Source organism: Asterias rubens, chromosome 20 (genome assembly GCF_902459465.1).
Source record: "Asterias rubens chromosome 20, eAstRub1.3, whole genome shotgun sequence".
Lineage (NCBI taxonomy): Eukaryota > Metazoa > Echinodermata > Asteroidea > Forcipulatida > Asteriidae > Asterias > Asterias rubens.
Genome location: NC_047081.1, coordinates 7,657,608 through 7,677,736, shown reverse-complemented (window position 1 = coordinate 7,677,736; position 20,129 = coordinate 7,657,608). Strand labels below are relative to the sequence as shown.

The 20,129-nt window shown below is 39.5% G+C and overlaps 1 protein-coding gene across 4 annotated transcripts; it reads right to left on the bottom strand.

The window, feature by feature from the left end:
* Positions 1-1,699: 1,699 nt before the first annotated feature.
* Positions 1,700-19,911, bottom strand: LOC117304065 (poly(ADP-ribose) glycohydrolase-like). Of its 4 annotated transcripts, none has more exons than XM_033788554.1 (17): positions 19,828-19,911; positions 17,671-17,831; positions 17,095-17,215; positions 16,338-16,889; positions 15,451-15,613; positions 14,686-14,805; positions 13,106-13,189; positions 12,216-12,383; positions 10,247-10,407; positions 9,648-9,748; positions 9,087-9,223; positions 8,358-8,505; positions 6,917-6,995; positions 5,838-5,946; positions 4,606-4,711; positions 2,894-3,022; positions 1,700-2,193 (listed from the first exon to the last, which is right to left on the bottom strand). In XM_033788554.1, the coding sequence occupies exons 2-17, from the start codon at positions 17,774-17,776 to the stop codon at positions 1,973-1,975; spliced, it is 2,505 nt and encodes an 834-aa protein (XP_033644445.1). In that variant the 5' UTR covers positions 17,777-17,831; positions 19,828-19,911; the 3' UTR covers positions 1,700-1,972. The 4 variants fall into 4 exon arrangements, with proteins under 4 accessions (XP_033644445.1, XP_033644448.1, XP_033644446.1 ...); XM_033788557.1 differs by having other exon boundaries at positions 17,095-17,212; XM_033788555.1 differs by having other exon boundaries at positions 17,671-17,815.
* Between the last annotated feature and the right edge of the window lie 218 nt (positions 19,912-20,129).

Below are 20,129 nucleotides of genomic sequence, written 5' to 3'. Positions count from 1 at the left end.
CATCATTTCGGTGCCGACGTGACTCGAGTCACGTCGGCACGACTCCGACTCGGACTCGACAATAAAGGGACACGTTGCCTTTGCAGCAAATGGATCAAGAACGGCGAAAAATTATTATGATAACAGAATTATAAATGTTAGGAATTTCAATATTTTATTTTCTGACTTCAAGAAATTAATTGTACTCTCAGCATCTGTAGATCCATGAAACATTTTTATAGTATTTACAAAGCAAGATAAAATAAAATATTTGTTTAAACATGTAGACTATAATATGCATTTAATGCAGTAGTTTGCCTCGTATTAAGCGCTATATAAACGCATGTTATTATTTATTATTAATACAAGGGCATCCAAAGGCATGATACTTCACAGTAGAGGTAAATGCCTCCATTGCCCAGATCATTGCCTTGATGCCCCTTCTGAAAATGCTCCAATATCAATCCTAATACTTCACACAGGCAATTGATCCATGCCCCTAGTTATGCATTGGTGCCCATTGAACTGTTCCAATAGAAATTTAAAATTTCCTTATTACAGGTGCCATTTACTGAATATAAAAATCTTGGTGCCCCTGCCATTTCAAAAAGAGAGCATAAGGCTCACAACATTTGTGTACAAACTTTTCAGTTGTTGAATTTAATAATTATAACAATTAATATGTATATTATTTTATTATTCAATATTATTGTCCATCCTGTTATTTTCACTTGCGCAGTTTGGATGTTGAATAGAATAAAATAAAATAAATAAATTAAACATTTTTTTCAAATAAAGTATGCCCCATCAAAGCATACACAATTAACAGTATTACACCTTTAAGCATTCCTAAAACCATCTCAACTCCTTAAGAGTATGCAGCACCGACAACCGAAATGGCACACAGGTCAGTTATCTTTCAAATCAGCAGTGTATACATGTACCCTCACACAGGTAAAAACACTAATTCTTATACAGCACATTTCAAAATAACCGTATCAATGCGCTTTACATTAGTGCCCTGCAGCCAATTCACAAAATGCTAGGATTAATCGTATCTCGAGTTAGGACGGGTAACTGGGATGAGGGAGAGAATGTTTATTGTCAGGGGACGTGGACATAGAATGGTTTGATGTACTGCTGGGAATGGGTGGCCCAAGCATTTTCGGCCGGGATTGTAGATAACCGCGTCATCATGCTTTAAGGTATAGAACGACTTTAGAGACACCCTTAGCAAGCGACAGCTGTAGCCGTAGCTGTAGATGCAAATTCGAAAAACAGGCTTATTCTTGGTGAAGTTAACGTATTCAGGGATGACAGTTATTGCTGAGAAAAAAAATCAACAATTTTATCCAGATCTTGGGCGGTCAGTTAAAGGGAAGGTACATGTTTGGTAACTACTCAAAACAAATATTAACTTAAAAACTGACTTGGTAACGAGCCTTGGAGAGCTGTTGATAGTAAAAATCATTGTTCAGAAACGGCTCCCTCTAAAGTAGCATAGATTTTGAAACGGAGGTAATTTCTCACTAAAATAATAAAAGACTTCTAGAAGTCTATTATACCTATCTGAAAGCACACAAATTCGTCTAACAAGGGTGTTTTTTTTTCTTTAAATCATTTTCTCCCAACTCCGATGACCAATTGAGCTCAAATTTTCACAGGTTTGTAACTTTATGCATAATACTGAGATACACCAAGTAAGAACACTGGTCTTTGACAATTACCAGCAGTGTACCTTTCCTTTAAACTGAGAGCACTTCCACCTTTTGATAACCCCTTGAGAAGATTCAAAGGAGCTTCTGGGTATCCACAGTGTCTTTCTTTTATCTTGAGTTTAAAAATCAGCATTGTTTTGTCACCAGGCAGACATGAAAAAAGTCTAAAGTCTATGGACAAGGAACTGAACTCGTCCTTAGTCCTAAGATTAATAATAAGTGACAAACAATTTTGTGAAATCGACAGCAGTGATAGTTAACAAAGTGGTTTTACTCTACGGAGTATCAATTCTGTAATCTGGGCTAGCACTCGCAGCATCTTCTCCATCAACCCCTTTTCCTGCTTCCTTCTCCTCCTCCTCATCTTCTTCGTTATCAGTGGACGACTCAAAGTCGTTGTACACCTGGTAGATGAAGGTGTACAGATTGGCAAAGTTTCTTTTAGTTTTACTGAGGACTTCCTCTCGGTAGCGCTGCAACACCAGCCAGAGGTCACCTTAGACATTGGGTAAAAATAGTGACGATGTAAAGATCTGCTCTTTGTTTTAAAGGTACTCGATTTCAGTGTACTCATTCTACCGATTACTCAGTCTATGATTCATTAATTGAATGACTACTCATTCTACTGATAACTCATTCTACTGATAACTCATTCTACAGATAACTCATTCACTTATTACTCACTCTACAGATTACTCACTCTACTTATTACTCATTTCGCTGCTTACTCACTCCACTGCTTACCTACTCCTCCACTCACTCATTCAACTAATTACTCATTCAACTGATTACTCGATCTACTGATAACTCATTCTACAGATAACTCATTCAACTTATTACTCAATCCACTGATACTCATTCTACTTGGTATTCACTTTATACTGATCTCAACCTATTGCTTTTTTAACAGATGGCTGACTCTATTGATTACTCACTGTACTGATTTCTCATTAACTACTGATTACTCAATTTACTGATTACTCATCCTACTGATTATTAATTTGATTGATGACTGACTCGACCGATTCTTTTTTTAACTGATAGCTCACTCTACTTATCACTCACTCTATTAATTAAACATTCTAATGGTTACTCATTCTAAAGATTACTCATTCTACAGATAACTCACTCTACAGATACCTCACCCTACTTGTTACACAATTTAGTCTGATAACTCATTTACTACATGTACTCACCAACTGTCACACCTTGTGACACAAGGAACTCATTCATCTTGCAAAGCTCAAAGCACAGCTTCGCATCCCCGAAAGTAAAGTAGGCCACGTCACGATGACACTCAGCTGCAGCCATCATCTGTAAGAGACCTGAACAAAAACACATAACAAAAAACTCATAGTTAATTACATTTTTAAATCACTATTAGTTTATTTTGCAAAAATACATGACAAATAAAATGCTGAAGACTTAGGGAATGTCTCTCAATAAAATTAAATCAAATACATGTACATGTATAATTATATTAAATTCACTATAAAGATATACTGGAGTGAAACAGTCAACCAGGAATTGTGAAAGCAGCATTGGAAAAAAAGGGGGAAAAAAAACAAACGGTGGACACAACATTAAAAAGGAAACAAAAGGAAATACCATTAAACTACATTTCCACATACAGTTATCCTTAGAATGCTTAACCCTTTGCACGCTATCGGCGACCACAGTCGCCGAGCGTATTTATTCCCTGCGCGCTGTCGGCGACTCAAGTCGCCCAGCAGTACTGCAAGTAAATAGATGAGGATTTCTGGGAAACTATTGACCCCTGACCCTCATCCAGCTGCATGTATCTAGCTGTACATGTATGCAACGATATTTCATCTGGAAAAAACGATCTTTTGTCCCAAATTTTTCACAATTTCCGATCAAAATGCTGTACGCTAAGACAAAATGGGGACACAATGGACGTCCATGCAGCATTTCTGGAAAATTTTAAGGACTCAGACTCCGGAGAATCAGACTTTGAAGAGCTTTTTTCGAGAGATTCTGATGTGTTGAGAATGCTGTACGTGTACTGTGTATGTGTACTGTGTATATGTCAACGATAACGATGTACATGAACACGACAATGAGTCGGATGGCAGCAACGATGGGTCTGGATCGGACGATTGCCCCGATAAAAATCGACAGCAACTAGGCTTGGCGGCCGGTGATAGAATAGTGGTAATGAAACAAGCGTATCTCGGTTATTCTTTATCCAAAAAACATAATGTTTACTGCATTAGATGGGAAATAAAATACAGAGTATAAAACTTATTTTGCAATTTAGCCCAAAACACTTTTTTCACAGAGTAAAGGTCTTGAGGAAAATGTATGTGCATTTTAGTAGCCCCACACAGGAAATTCAGCGCCAGGGGAATACTGTGTGTACAGCCTCGTAGCGTGCTAAGGGTTAAAGGCCGTGGACACTATTGGTAATTGTCAAAGACTAGCCTCCACAGTTGGTGAATCTCAACATATGCATAAAATAATGAACCTGTGAAAATTTGACCTCAATCGATCATCGAACTTGCGAGATATGAATGAAAGAAAAAAAACACCCTTGTCACACGAAGGTGTGTGCGTTTATATGGTTGATTTCGAGACCTCAAGTTCTAAATCTGAGGTCTCGAAATCAAATTCGTGGAAAATTACTTCTTTCTCGAAAACTATGGCACTTCAGAGGGTCCCGTTTCTCACAATGTTTTATACCATCAACCTCTCCTCATTACTCGTCACCAAGAAAGGTTTTATGCTAATAATTATTTTGAGTAATTACCAACAGTGTCCACTGCCTTTAAAGGAAGCTTTCTACTATTGTTATTTTTAAACCGTTTAACCTTAATGTAAATCTGTGGGTGTTTGTGTCCTATGTCCTGCAAGAAAAGTACACGAACCCTTTAAAGATTTATCTAACCTTTGAGTCGAGCGTCCCCTCCAAATGCTCCACATCCCCAGTTGCCCGTTGCAATGGCTGTAAGGTTTGCCACTGGTGTACCATTCTCGTAGAAACCACAAAACGCCTTCCAATGAAAGAGATCAAATTTGTTATAATTTAGAAGGACGCAACCACTCTATGGACGCAACACAACAATAAACAACTGTGCTTAGGACACTGATGCTGGACCGGGATGACCATGGAAGGCAACCATTACAGAAGGCGTTGGCTGAAGACAACCCAACGCTCAACTGTATTATTTAGTTTTGTCTTTATTGAAACTATGTAAACAAAAAAACTTAGCATGAAAGGTGTTTTTCCAGTTGGACCACTTAGAACATACAATACTTTACAATATTTACAAAAGTGTTCAATAAAACAATGATGAAGGTAAAGACATTTGGAATTTAGATAAGTGGATTGCACATAAATAAAAAGGAGAAAATAAAGTATAAAATTTAAAATAAAAATCTGAATATTTTTGTATTCTGTGGCTGTTTTCAAAGTGTGTTTTTGTGACTGGGAAAACACTTTTCATGTTTACATGAAGAATAAATAAATCAAGACAAATCTAATTTAATCTAATCAAATCCCAGTGGTTTCTAGCAGTAACTGGAAGCTCATTCTATAGATTCGTATCCCTCTGTTACTTAACATTCTTTGGGTGTTCTTTAATTTCAAGCTAGGTAGTAAATTTACCTTTGGCGTTGGCTCTAGTATTGAAACCATGAACTCACTCAGTAGGGTTTGAAACTTTGCATGGTAGAAGTATAAACAACAGAGGTGTATGAGGTAACACCATGTGAATATCTCTTTTGAGTATTGTTGGTTCTGAAAAGAGCCGGTGGCTAATGGTGCAACGTTCGATAAGTTGAGTATTTTTGGTTCCGAAACGATCCAGTGGTTATCGGTGCAACGTTTCGATCAGTATGTTCTGATTGTCCTCAGGAGAAGCTCATCAGAGCATACTGAAGACGATCAGAGTATACTGATCGAAACGTTGAGTATACTGATCGAAACATTGAGTCGTTAACCACTGGTTCTTTTCAGAACCAACACCGCTCAAAAGAGATATTCACATGGTGTTACCGCAAAACTCTCTTAGTTAACCATGGTCCATTTGTTGAGGTGGGGAGATATCAGTGTGAGTTAAATGATTGATGCTCTTGAAAACCAAAAGGAGAACTTCTTTAGTCTTTTTTTATCTTTACCTTATTGAGTTCTCTGCGAAGAAGCTGCGGTTTGAACTGGTCTGAGAAATTACGGAAGACAAGAGCGTCGAGAGCGACTATTTCAGTTTCCTTGCGGCCCCAAGAATCTCTGTAAGAAAATTTTATTGTTCTGATTCAATAAGGGGTCTTATCAAAATTAATCTAGGACAGATAATAATAGTAAACAGTTTTTACATTATAGCACTTTTCAAAACCCGCAGGTATCTCAAAGCGCTATTTAGTGTTGAGGAGTTGATTTTATTGAGCCATACAGAGACCCCCCCCCCTGCTTGTTTTCCAGTAGACAGCAATCTAACAAACGTTTCAGACAGGCACTCCAGAGTCGCAAATCTGAATTAAGTACAAGAGAAGTTTGACGTCTGAACAGTTAGCTGTTTTCGAAACACCTTAGTTTCAGACGTTGATCTTGTTATGAGATGAACCTTATTTAAATGTTATATTAAAATCGCTTGTCTGACACCAAAACCTTATTTAAATGTTATATTAAAATCGCCTGTCTGAAACCAAAATTTCTTTGGGTTGACCTAGAGTCGCTCCTATACTTGTTTAGTTCAGCGCAACACTGGCGCGCCTGTCTGAAATAGGTGTCAATCTCTGTGGTTTGTAAACAGATGAAACCCCCAGGCACTGTGAACTTCTCCCATGATTTCACCAACACACAATTTCAAACAAGGTGACTTAATACCAGGTACAAATTCTTGTCCTTGACAGTACTTATCCGCTGGTTGTCCTGGACAAATTTTGACAAGGCCCAAAATGACACTTGGATCAAAGTGACAATGAAACAGCTTCTGGGAAATCAAGGAATGTCTTTCAATATCATTGATGATCGACTGCCTCCAGCGAAAGGTTCTTTAAAACAAGGTGAATTAACATCGGGTAAAAATCCCCGTCCTTGACGGTACTTATCCGCTGGTCGGACAAATTTTGACAAGGCCTTCTTGGAAATCAAGGAATGTCTTTCAACATCATTGATCATCAGCTGCCTCTGGCAAAAGGTTGTTTTGAGGCAAAAAATGTAGTAACAAAAAACATTTGAGATCAAAGAGAACACCTACCTGGGGATGTTGTCTTGAAAGTCACCAGTCCATTGGAATGTATTAGCATACCCTGTGTAGTCATTGAACCTCTCTACACCTGTGTTAAGATCAGCAATTAATTAAGAGCTTGATTAATTAGCAATGAGACTGAAACCTTACAGAGGAAACAGGGCATGTGCCTCTATTGTCTATGCCCCTTGGTCATTGCCTTGGTGCACCCTGAAATGCTACAGTGTTAGGCCTGAACAGAGGCATTTGCATCCATGCCCCTTGATCATTGCCTTGGTGCCCTCTGAAATGCTACAGTGTTAGGCCTGAACAGAGGCATTTGCATCCATGCCCCTTGATCATTGCCTTGGTGCCCTCTGAAATGCTACAGTATTAGGCCTGAACAGAGGCATTTGCATCCATGCCCCTTGATCATTGCCTTGGTGCCCTCTGAAATGCTACAGCATTAGGCCTGAACAGAGGCATTTGCATCCATGCCCCTTGGTCATTGCCTTGGTGCCCTCTGAAATGCCACAGTATTAGACCCTGATACATCGAACAGGAAATTGCCCCCATGCCCCTGGTCACTGCCTTGGTGCCCCCTTAAATGTTCCAATATCAGGTATGAAATTTCACAGAAAACAATGCCTCAATGCCCCCACTCATTGTCTTGGTGCCTCTTGAAATATTCCAGTATCATGCCTAAAATTTCACAGATGAAACTGCCTCCATGCCTCTAGTCGGTGCCTTGGTGCCACTTAAAATGTTCCAGTATCAGGCCTGATACTTCAGAGGCATTTGCCTCCATGCCCTTGGTTCATGCCTTGGTGCCCCTTGAAATGTTTCTGCCCTAATAACTTACAAAACGAAAGGTCTGTAGCATAATGTGGGAGTAGACTATGTGATCGGGAAGTTACAAGATTGACAAAGAAACCGTCCCTTATACAATGGAGTGAGAAGAAGAACATGGCATTGTTGAATACCGCAAAGACTACGTCCGACAATGGAGTGAATCAGATCACACAGAAAGACGGTAGGACAGACAGACAGTCAGACAGACAAGCAAAGTAGCTATACAGATGGTCCCTGAACAGTACCATGCCAAATCTGTTGTTAAAGACACTGTACACTATTGTTAATTGTCAAAGACAAATCTTCTCACTTGGCATGTATCAACATATGCATACAATTTGGTCGTTGAAGTTGCGAGAGAATAATGTCAGATAAAAACAACTTTGTTGCACCCTTGATGCTTGAATTCAAGACCTCAGCTGAGGTCTTCGAATTCAATTCAAATATTTAAGTGAAAAATTACTTCTTTCTCGAAAACTACTTTACTTCAGAGACAGCTGTTTCTCACAATGTTTTATACTATCAACAGCTCACCATCGCTCGCTACCAAGTAAGTTTCTTTGCTTACAATTTTGAGTAATTACCAATAGTGCCCAGTACCTTTAAAAGCCACACCTACCTTTGATGACGAGGCACTCGTTGGGATCTAGGACCTCCGTGAACAGTCTGGAGACGATAAGCTCCGGACAAATCATGAATCTTATCTCCTCTTGCACCAAGCCGTTGCCCAAAGCTCCGCCACCGATGTACATGTTGGCAAAATCCATCTATGGTATGACAAAATCAAAAGTTTAATAGATGGGAATTTGCATCGGGGATAAAGAATACATATTTTGGTTGTTCCCATATACACGTACACTGATGTGGGTTAGCACTGTATACTCAGTACTTTCTCGAGCTCTGTGAAAAAAATCACAGGCATCTTACTCGAGTGGCATTCAAACCCACAACCTTTGCAATTCTAGAGCAGTGTCTTACCAGCTAGACCACAGAGATTGCCCTGCACCTAGAGGCAGTGCGAATCCTATATTTTAGCAGTGGGTACCACAATGATTTAATAGAAGGAAATTTAGTGCAAAAGAGTCTTCATTATTGCGGAGTGCTATCCCAGAGGCCAAATTGACTCTTTACGAAAACAATGATCATTTGATATTTGTTGTCAAAGACCAGTCTTTTCACTTGGTGTATCTCAACAAATGCACAAAATAACAAACCTGTGAAAATTTGAACTCAATTGGTCGTTGAAGTTGCGAGATAATAAATGGAAGAAAAAACACCCTTGACACACGAAGTTGCGTGCTTTCAGATGATCTTTATTCAACGATTAAGTATTTCCGGAAGGTCTTACCTGCAGCATTCCCTCTCCCTCATCTTCAATCATTCCAGTCACGTTACCGTGAACCTTCGTTAATGTGTTAGAACTCTTCTCCCATCTCGGCATTGTATCAAGAGCTTTCCGTGTGAATGAGACGGTACCAGCTGGGACTGAGAGGAGAGAACCAAAACCACTGATTTTCAATTCAATCCAGTCTTCACATCATGCTAACCTGTGAAAAACGCTCACACTTTAAAGATACTTGTTCTGTTATAGTTAGAACAAAACTTTGCTAACTGTTAAGCAGAGCTCTGAAAATTGGCTGCTGGACCCAGTTTCATTGAGCTGCTAAAGCACAAAAGGTAGCTAAGCACAACAAAAGTATGCTTACCAAGATAAGGTTATCACAAGTAATACCATACCATTTGTGACTAGTACGCCGCTAAGCAGAAAACATCATTGGGCAATATTTGCTACTTGTGCACCAGTATGACATTGGGTCCAGGTTAGCTTCAGAGTTTTTCCCCTGGACCATTGTTCGCATCCAGTACTATACAGCTGTATTTAAAATATTCGAAGATCCAAGATATTTACCTTGCAAGTCTATTCTTCTGAAGTAGTTGATAATGCAGCGGAGTTTCTCCGCTTTGCGTTGATTGACTCCCAAAGACTTCCTTTGTGATCCTTCAAATAACCTGACAACGAATTCAAACAAATTCTGTTTTGTAGAAAACGGTACACAAAAATCACAGCATTTCATTGAGTTTATGTTTGAAGGCAGGAAGGGTGGGGTGGAATATGTCAATACTGGGATACGAAAGGGTAATTCTGTTGTAACTAGAGGAAACACGATGAATAAACCCATCTTTAATAGTGGCATTGACTTTCATTGTTTGGAACAAAAAACAAGTCAGGATGACGGAGGTTTGGGTGGGGAATCTTCAGGGGGAAAAGGGAAAACAGATTACTGGTCAAGTAAGAGTTCACACATTTGACAGAAAATTGCAGGAATCGGAAAGCAATTTGCGCATTATCGTCCTGATACGCTAACTTGTGTTTGAGGAGAACCCCAGACCAGTAAGTCACAATCAATGTGTATTATAATGCTAGTCTGGTCTGTAACCTGTTTCTGCTAAGCATAACGTGTATATGTGCTAAGCAGCTTTTCTCAGATTTCTGGAGGCGACCCCTACCTGTTGAAGTTGATGTCCGGGAATCTTGAGTATTCCGATTTCTTTTGTTGAGCGTTGCGTCTTGGGAAGGTACAGAAGAATGCATTGGCGAGGAGGGAGGCAAGCTGAAGCTGGGTGAGGGTGATGGTATGGGTCTGTTGCTGCCTCAGAAGAGGTATCGCCTGGAAAGCATTTCAGATGTTGAAAAAAAAAATATCCTTCACATCACATAAACAAGTCTCTTGATAAAAACTATATTGGAAAACCACAAAATCAAAACTTTGTGCATGTCTGTTTTTAAAGGCAGTGGACACTATTGGTAATTACTCAAAATAACTATCAGCAAAAAACCTCACTTGGTAACGAGAAATGAAGAGAGGTTGATAGTATAAAACATTGTGAGAAACGGCTCCCGCTGAAGTGACGTAGTTTTCAAGAAAGAAGTAATTTTCCACAAATTTGATTTCAAGACCTCAAGTTTAGAGTTTGAGGTCTCGAAATCAAGCATCTGAAAGGGTCTTTCATAGTTATCTCGCAACTCCGATGACCTATCGAGCTCAAATTTTCACAGGTTTGTTATTTTATGCATAAGTTGAGATACACCAAGTGAGAAGACTGGTCTTTGACAATTACCAATAGTGTCCACTGTCTTTAAAGGGAGGGTGTACCTTTGGTAATTATTTCAAAAAAGAATGACCATAGCAGTTATTGATAATGTAGAAGATTTTGATGTGGTTGTAGGGAGAGAGAGTCAAAACATTTCAATCTCTAAAACGTTCCGGCATGATTCTTATTCTTGTTACAGAATATTCTTCCTGTGAGCGCATAACCATTCTAGATTTTCGGCGATATCTCAAAAACGCTACCACCTTTTGAAACTAATTTTTCAAAGGTTTAGTTTTATTGTATCTTTGTACATTTATATATCAGATATCAATATAAACCACAAGGGAAACTGACTGGGTAAATTTTGAAATGATTTTTGGGTTGAACAAAGAAACGACTCGAGTGGGATTCGAACCAACGACCTCCGGATTAACGTGCCGGCGCTCTACCAACTGAGCTATCTAGCCCTATATTGGCGGTGTCCCTATTTTGTCAATATCTTTGTTCGGGGGTGCCAGTCAGAAGCCATACAACCTTTAACTGTCGTGTAGCCAGGGATCACACCCAAATTACGATACAACCTGGGAAGCGGCAGCCAGGGGATCACCTTAAGGGGATGCAACTTTTTGTTTCAGATATCAATATATACATTTATATCAGATTAGAACAATTGAAGGGTTCCAAATACCAAGACATACATTGCCCTTAAGGTTTGGGCTACCAGTAGCACCTAAGCTATCACACATGTAGATCTGGCTGTAGTTTTACCACAGTAAGTAATGTCATTATTTAAAGGCGTTTTTACAATAGAAACTGATCAAAAAACGTACGGCAAAAGATTACAACAGTTGATGGGTTCCAAACACCAAGACATACATTGTCTTTAAGGTTTGGGCTACCTGTAGCATCTAAGCTATCACACATGTAGATCTGGCTGTAGTTTTACCACAGTAAGTAATGTCATCATTCAAAGGCGTTTTTACAATAGAAACTAATCAAAAACATACGGTAAAAGAGCCTATTGCATTCAGCGCATTCAGCGAACCCTTTGGAAATCTCTTCCTGCTACCCTCCGTTCTCAGATAAATCCTGGACCTCTTCAAATTACAACCCAAGACCCACCTGTTCACTCAATCTTTTTTGTAATCTTATATTGTTTAATTAATTTGTTGCTTTCTCTTGTATAAATTTGTTTGTTTTGCAGTACTGAATTGCGCTATATAAGTATTTCTTCTTTTTTTGTTAATATCATTCTGTCAACATTTGGGCTAGACAGATCAGATGGTAGAGCGCCGGGATGTAAATCCGGGGCCTTGGTTCAAATCCTGCTCTAAAAAAATTCAACCTCCCCCCCCCCCACAAATATCGAAAGTTTGTTGTTCACCTGTGTACATATCTTTGGAAGCATTAACGCCAGCTTGACAATCTTGGGGAGAAGGTAACTGAAGAAATGTTGAGTCTCATTCAGATCCACCGCCTCTGTGAAGAAATGATGCAATCCTGAGAAGTTCCACTTGGTGCAGTAGCGAGCATTGTACGTCAAGATGGCCTCCTGGAAAACAAAAGCAATCATAAATCTTTTTCAATTTTTTCTAGACTTTCGGAAAGACTCTGTTAAGGCCGAGTTATAGTCGGTCGCGCGACGTTCGAGCGTCGGAAATCTAGACACGCGATCATAAAAAGACACGGTTTTTAGGCCTCAGTCTTAGGATTGCGCACAAGATTTCCGTTGCATGACCATCACGAGACCGACTTTAAACCTGCCTTTAGGGTTGAACTGTCAGGCCACTACCAATTTAATTGCGTTTATATCATTTGGTTGGTAAGCAGTTTGCAACAGCTAATTCTGCCATTTTTTTTTTATTTTATCTAGACTAATACATGTACAATGTAGCCAGTATACTTGTTTGTGTTGTGTTGTCTTCAGACCATTAACAATTTTTTTGCACATAGCCCATACGTCTTTTTTGTCCTTCAAAATATAAAAAGTGCACTCAGAATGTTAATTTAATCAATCAATTCTGAACGACATCTGAATTATATAGGTTGGAACGTGATTGGAAGTTTTATCTTTTTTTAATGATAACTGTAAGTGACGGCTATCCGCTGATGAAAATCAATAAGAAATAAAACAAATATAAACAAATATGTGTAATATGAATGATACTCCTTAACTCTGATTGGATATTAAACAATGATTGCAGGAGGGGGCCTGACACAGATTTGTCCAATCAGAGTATGGATGAATATTCATGAGATATGGTAATAACTTACCTCCAGTTCTAAGGAGTTTGTGATTGGACAGAGTAGTGTTTGCTCGATCAGCTCCCAGCGACTCTGAACAGTCTTTTCGCCGTTCTGCAAGAAATAAACAGACCTCTTTCACCTATTTGTGTTGGTTTTCCAAAACTGAATCCATGCCTCTGCACGATGTTACTTTTCGGCACTTTTTGGAGCTTCTGGAGTGATCTATTTCTTTTGAAAATATTTTTGTCACAACGAAAACCTGACTTGACAAAGAAAATGCATTAAAGTTTCTCATAATGAAACATAATGATTTCTTGTAAAAAAAAGAATCATTATCCAGAGTCGCAAAACTTTAACCATAAATAAAGACTGATATTCTTCCATGGTATGCTCGGAATGCTCGTACTTTCCATTTTTGCTAAGCATTTATTTCTGCTTTAATAACAGCTTTATGTAGCTTGGCCGTGGTAAGTCAAGGTCACTAAGTTTAAGTAATCAATAATCAATAAGCCATTCGCAAGTTAGATTTGAATAATGTCTGGTACAGTGACTCGCTTTGCACTTGAATTCCTCAGACTATCAAAACAGTTGCTACGCCGCATGATCAGGGGCAAGCTTTTGTGTAGTTACGTAAGAGAGAGTGAACACCCATACACAATTCTAAATGGATGTGTATAGCACCCATTGGTACCAGGGTTGGCTCATCCAGGAGGTTTCCCCTAATCACATGGCGTAGCAACTGTCTCAATAGTCTGAGTAATTCAAATGTAAAGGGTGCAATGTAACTAAGCAAGTCATTGTACCAGACATTCTTCAAATTTAACTCGCAAATGGCTTATTGATAGTCATTCTGTGGCGTGTTGTGGCCGAGCCGTATAGTTCAAGCCTTGGTGTTGTCAGCAGCAGAGTGTGGGTTCGAAACTCGGTCATGACACTTGTGCCCTTGAGCAAGGCACTCAACCATAAATGCTTCGTAAAAAGTTGGGAGGGGTAGTGCATTCCGCTCTACCAGCCAGGCTCCTAGTGGGTGACTCCCATGCCTATAATCCGTATAGACTGTGGAAAGGGTTTAACCCTGTTTCAGTCTCAGGAGTAAGTGACAATGGTTGACAGTTTTATGGTCACCAGCCTAAAAAGGAAATGGACACCTTTGGTAATTGTCAAAGACCAGTTTTCTCACTTGGTGTATCTCAACATTATGTATAAAATAACAAACCTGTGAAAATTTGAACTCAATTGGTTGTCAAAGTTGCGAGAGAACGACTGAAGAAAAAAAAACGCACAAGTCGCACAAGTTGTGTGGTTTCAGATGATTGAATTCCAGACCTCAGCTGATGAGGTCTCAAATTCAGGTCAAATATTTTAGTAAGAAATTACTTCTTTCTACTTTACTTCAGAGGTAGCCATTTCTCACAATGTTTTATATTATCAACCTCTCTCCATTGCTCGTTACCAAGTAAGTTTTGATGCTAACAATTATTTTGAGTGATTACCAATAGTGTCCAGTGCCTTTACGTGCAGCCCTCACCCTTGAAGCAGCAGTCCGGCCTTGTGATATGTGGCAGTATCTCATTCAAAAAATAAAAACGCAAAAAAAAAAAACTCACCTTGCCATCTACAGGGTAGAGGTTTTCCAAGGAGCATGGCATCCTGACATGGTTTGTGTCCCATGTATCACGGTATCCATCTGGATACGGACGAGGTGGGGTGCCAGTCCGTATATATGGCTAGAGTCAAAGAGGAAAACATAGAAGTCAGTATCTGAGCCAAGTGTATTCGGCTACGGCTGTTGCCGTTGGCAGCATGCATCCACAACATCGAAGAGAGGCCTTTCCAGCAATCCTGCCTAAGCAATTCTGCCCTGCTTTGGCAGAACAGCCTTATTCAAACAGCCTCATTCGAACAGCCTTGCTAAATTTTGAGGAAAGTAAGCACTGAGCCTCGGCGAGTAGTGAAATTTACTACTTCTACTACTATTGCTTCTCTCCACCCAGGGGTAAATGGGTACCTGTGAGGGCAGAGATGGTTCTTGTGATTGATTTAGCCGAGTAGTGCCTATTAATGTTGCACAGGCTACATACTCCCCACCAGGGAGCTGAGATGGTTTAAGGAGTGATTTGAGGCCCAGTGACCAGGGGTAATAATGTGAAGCGCTTGGGCATGTGTACCTGCAAGGGTAGATGTTGATATTGTGTATGAAAAAGCCTTGGGAGCGCCACGGCAGCTCAGGGCTATATTCTCCCCAGAGAGCTGAGTAAGATTAAATGGATTTTATTTGTGCACGTATGTAAAGCGCATTGATACGGTAATGGTGAAATGCGCAACATGTATATAGTGTAAGAGTTTGTTAATATTATTATTATCAAACTTACCCTGAAGAGTACGGTATGTTCGTTGTTTGGTTTGAGCTGAGGTAGCGGAGTCCGACAATCAGGTGCTCGGTTCATCTCAGAGATGTTGACTCCTCTCCATACTATCCTTTCAGCATCTTTGTTTGTCGATACATCAACGTCTTGAGACGATTGCGGCTCAGAACTGAGAGATAAAGGAGTAATACAATTTAGGCAAATATAGCAAATAAGAAGGATTCGATCTGCCTCTAGCCGTCGGGCTAGCTCGGTGGTCTAGTGGTAAGATATCTGCTTTACCAAATGCAAAGGTAGTCATGGTAGTGGGTTCGAATCCCACCTGAGTGATTTGCCTGTGGATTTTTTTTCTTCACAGAAATTCATCGAGTATACAGCCCTTAATACAGGTTCAGTGAAAGGGTAAAAATAAATCATATTACACAAACATGCTTTTTAAAAGCCATTGGACCCTTTCGGTTAAAAAAAAAAAAAGAAAAAGTTCACAGATTTACAAATAACTTTCAGGGTTTGCAGAAGGCAATGGTGAAAGACTTCTCTTGAAATATTATTCCATAAAGTGCTTTACTTTTTGAGAAAACAGCAAAACAATATAAATTCTCGTTAACGAGAATTACGGATTTATTTTAAACACATGTCATGACACGGCGAAACGCGCGGAAACAAGGGTGGGTTTTTCCGTTTTTTTCTCCCGACTCCGATGACTGATTGAGCCTAAATTTTCAAAGGTTTGTTATTTGGTATAGAAGTTGTGGTACACAAAGTGTGGGCCTTGGACAACACTGTTTACCGAAAGGGTCCAATGGCCCAATGGCTTTAAGGATGATGCTCATGTACATTTACTACACTATTCTGGTATAAAAGCGTACACTACTTTCACAAGTTTCACTTACTCTGTGAATAACGGCATCGATGAGTTATATTCCAACGTTGGCGAGATATTCCCGTCATCTTTCTCATCTTCAATTGAATCCTCCTCATCCTTGGAATCAACTATCTTAGGTTTCTTCTGCAATGTGTTCTTAGAAACTGGGGACAAGTTAACCTTTCGGGGCGATGGTTTTTTGGGACTGTCTCTAACCGAGGCGGGAGAAGGGATGGAGTCCTTAGCTCCACTCCTTGTTCTATTAGATGGATAAGAAGATGACCCTCCAATATCATCATTATCACTGTCTTCCAGATAAGAGAACACCGACTCAAAGTTCCTGCTACCGTTTCCTGTTGATTTCCTGTAGCTGCTACTGCTGTTTGCTGTGTCTTTGAGTTTATTTCCTGTTGTGCTTGTTGATGGTTTGTCGACGTTCAAGCCATCACTGCCCTTGGGCTTTGGTTGATTGTGAGATGTGGTTGGGCATGATTCGTTTAGTTTAGCGTCAATGTTCGGGTCGCTCTCTGGTGAGGGCGGCTCGTCATGGGGCGGGGTCGAGTACGGAGATTGCGACTCCCTAATGGAAAGAAAAAGAGAGCAGAACTTGAAGAGAGAAAGACACTATGTACTCTCACAAATTTTAAATAAGTTTTGGGGTTGAACAAAGAATTGACTAGAGTGGGATTCGAACCAACGACCTACGGATTAACATGCCGATGCTCTACGAACTGAGATGTGATGTGATAAAGCGCTTCATATAAAACGAGAGTTGACTGTAATACCTTCTCCTCTCCGCGGCAGCCGCCATCTGCTCTCGCATCATCCTCTGCTTCTCTGAGAAAACCTCTGAAGGTTTGACATTCATCTCACTCGTCTCAATGTCATCCAGGATGGATTCTTCTGCTGAGCATCAACAAGAGAGAGGGGATTGTGTTTTGTTACATTTAAAGGCACTGGACACTATTTGATAATTACTCAAAATAATTATTAGCATAAAACCTTACTTGGTAATGAGTAATGGGGAGAGGTTGATACACTGTAGTATAAAACATTGTGAGAAACGGCCCCCTCTGCAGTAATATAGTTTTCAAGAAAGAATTAATTTTCTTCAGAATTACATTTTGAAGTCTCGAAATCAAGCATCTGAAAGCACACAACTTCGTGTGACAAGCATGTTTTTTTCTTTCATTATTACTTGCAACTTTGACGACCAATCAAGCTCAAATTTTCACAGGATTGTTATTTTATGGATATGTTGAGCACACCAAGTGAGAACACTGGTCTTTGACAATTACCAACAGAGTGCAGTGTCTTCAAACATTTGTCAAATCTCATATCAAAAAAGAAAGATGCACTACCTTCCTGTAGCCTTCTTTGGCGCTTAATGACTGAGCTGAAGCAATCCTCGAGACTAGTCTGTCGCAGCCGTTTCTTGCCTGATTCTTCTTCAGACTGATGACTCATTCTCCATGAGATAGGCCTAGTGGCTTGAGAAGAGACTAGCTACATGTATGTAAAACTACACAATAAAGTTTTCTTTAATAAAAAAAGGGGGGGGAATAAATTATTCTTTGCTTTGTATAACTTTTAAACTTTAAAGGTACTACTAAAAGGAAACAGTATCCAAAGCAGTAGAGCGGTAGACCAATGAGCAGGATTTCTTTATTATATATTTTATATTTTAATTATTATGGACAAAGTATGATATTGTCTGGTTTTCTTCACCGGGGCCGGGCAGCAGACATACATGTAAACAGTCCATGAACAGTCTGAGTTAATTAAGCCAAAAGTCTGAACAATCTCATCCCGGATAATTTTCCATATAGCGCTAGCACTTTTTCACTCATTTTTACAAAAAGGGATATCTCATTGAGGTAAATTAGATACTATATATTATTTCATATCGAATGAAAAAGTGGTGGCGCCATACGGAAACTTTTCCCTCATCCCTGACTAAAAATTAATCATTGTCATTATGATTTAATCCTCAAATTGAGGATTAAATCATAATGACAACGATTAATTTTTAGTTTGAGGATTAAATCATAATGACAATGATTAATTTTTAGTCAGGGATGAGGGAAAAGTTTCCGTATGGCGCCATCAATTTTTCATTCGATATGAAATAAAGAGCATAATAAAACAGAACACGTCCATCAATTGAATTCTCAGTAATCACCATCTGATTCTACATGGGATGTGGATTTAAAAAAGCCGACATTGAACTTGATTGTCTCATCATGGAGGAATAAATTAGATCAATCTCACTTGACTTACTCATGTCACCCACTTCTCATCAAATCAATCAATGTCTCATTCTCACTTTCTCAGAATCGGAATAATCAGATCAGCCCCAGATTTCACGAAACTCATCGCAAGAAGCGACGCATCGTAGGGTTTGCGATGCGTCACAGACCTAAGACATGTCGCGGCTGGTCATGAAACAGTCGTGTATTAATTATAGTTCATTCAAGATGGCAGACACTCAACCGTTTCGGACTAGTGTTTAGGGGTTTTTTTTTGGGGGGGGGGTTTATAATTATTTATTTTCTTAGTTGTTTTAGTTTGTGTGTGTTCGTTTGTTCGTTTGTTATGCGTGTGTTTGTTTTCTTTTCATTTACCCGTCCTTTTTTTTTTGGGGGGGGAGGGTAAAATTTGTTGTCTAGTGTCTTCCCGATTGGTTCACGGAAGTTACGTGTGGTAATTGTTATGTCCTTTCATGCATTTTGTGCGTAAACAAATTAAACATAGCATTCTTACGACGACCCATGGGTCGTCGTAACTTACGACGTGTTCTTCCTCATTGTCAAGGAACTTGCGACGTATCCGACGAATCGTAACTTTGTTGAAATCGATTTATACGCGATTTAACCGGTCGCAACTTGCACTTGCGACGCGTCGCAAAATCGGGGGCAGATCTACTACTACTGGGTCCTACTACTTGCCGTCAACTCGCCGTCAACTCACTTGCGCCGTCAACTCGCCGTCAACTCCTCCAATATACATTTAAAATCCACAAACAAAAGAAGCATAGAACTGTAAAGTATCAGCTCATAGAGAATTTGCGTAAGTTTTAGGTCATATTTCGGAATAAAAATTCTCGTGAAAAAAAAATTCTCGAAGCCGAAAAACCGTCGGCCGCCATCTTGCTTTTTCACAATGATTAGTCTTGGCCCAAGATGTCAATGATTGGTACTTTTTTTTATCAACACAAAGTCGTTTTTGTGAATGAATTTTTACCGAAAACCATGAGAAATATGTAGTTTAGCCCAGACTTAACACTTCCGTGCCCCTTTTTATAGATTTTTCATGTAAATTTAATGAGTTGACGGCACGAAAATGAGTTGACGGCGAGTTGACGGCAAGTCGGCGAGTTGACGGCAAGTAGGACCGCTACTGTACTACTATACAAAGAAAACAACACTTCTGATTTTGAACTCCTTTGCTTTGTAACATGCCACAATTCTCAGCCTTTGGCAGCAATTATTTTAAAGCAATTTAGAAGAAATACTCACAAAACAGTCTTTAGAAGAAGTGTTTCTACTCGCTCTTTTCCAATCCAACAAAACAAAACACAAGAACTACCGCTTGTATGTCAAAGGTCACTCGGGTTGTTTGGATCTAGTTTCGATACAGAGGGCGGGCTTTTGGGTACACGGTGTAGTTTTTATTTTGATTTTTTGACGCGCTTTTCTGCCGGGACATTAAATTGGGGGTTTTTTCTTCTGTTTACCAAAATTGTCTCAGTACAGTTTTACATTTTATTAGCCATATTTTACCGTTTTGCATTTTTCAATAAGCATGCAACATCGGGCGA

Bases quoted from the DNA above. Each gene is read 5' to 3' on its own strand.
- LOC117304065 (XM_033788554.1), bottom strand. From the start codon at position 17,776: ATGAGTCATCAGTCTGAAGAAGAATCAGGCAAGAAACGGCTGCGACAG. The intron at 9,749-10,246 runs GTAGGGGTCGCC...ATTCGTTGTCAG, and splicing joins CCGGACATCAACTTCAACAG to GTTATTTGAAGGATCACAAA. The intron at 8,506-9,086 runs GTAAGACCTTCC...GTCATACCATAG, and splicing joins AGGGAGAGGGAATGCTGCAG to ATGGATTTTGCCAACATGTA.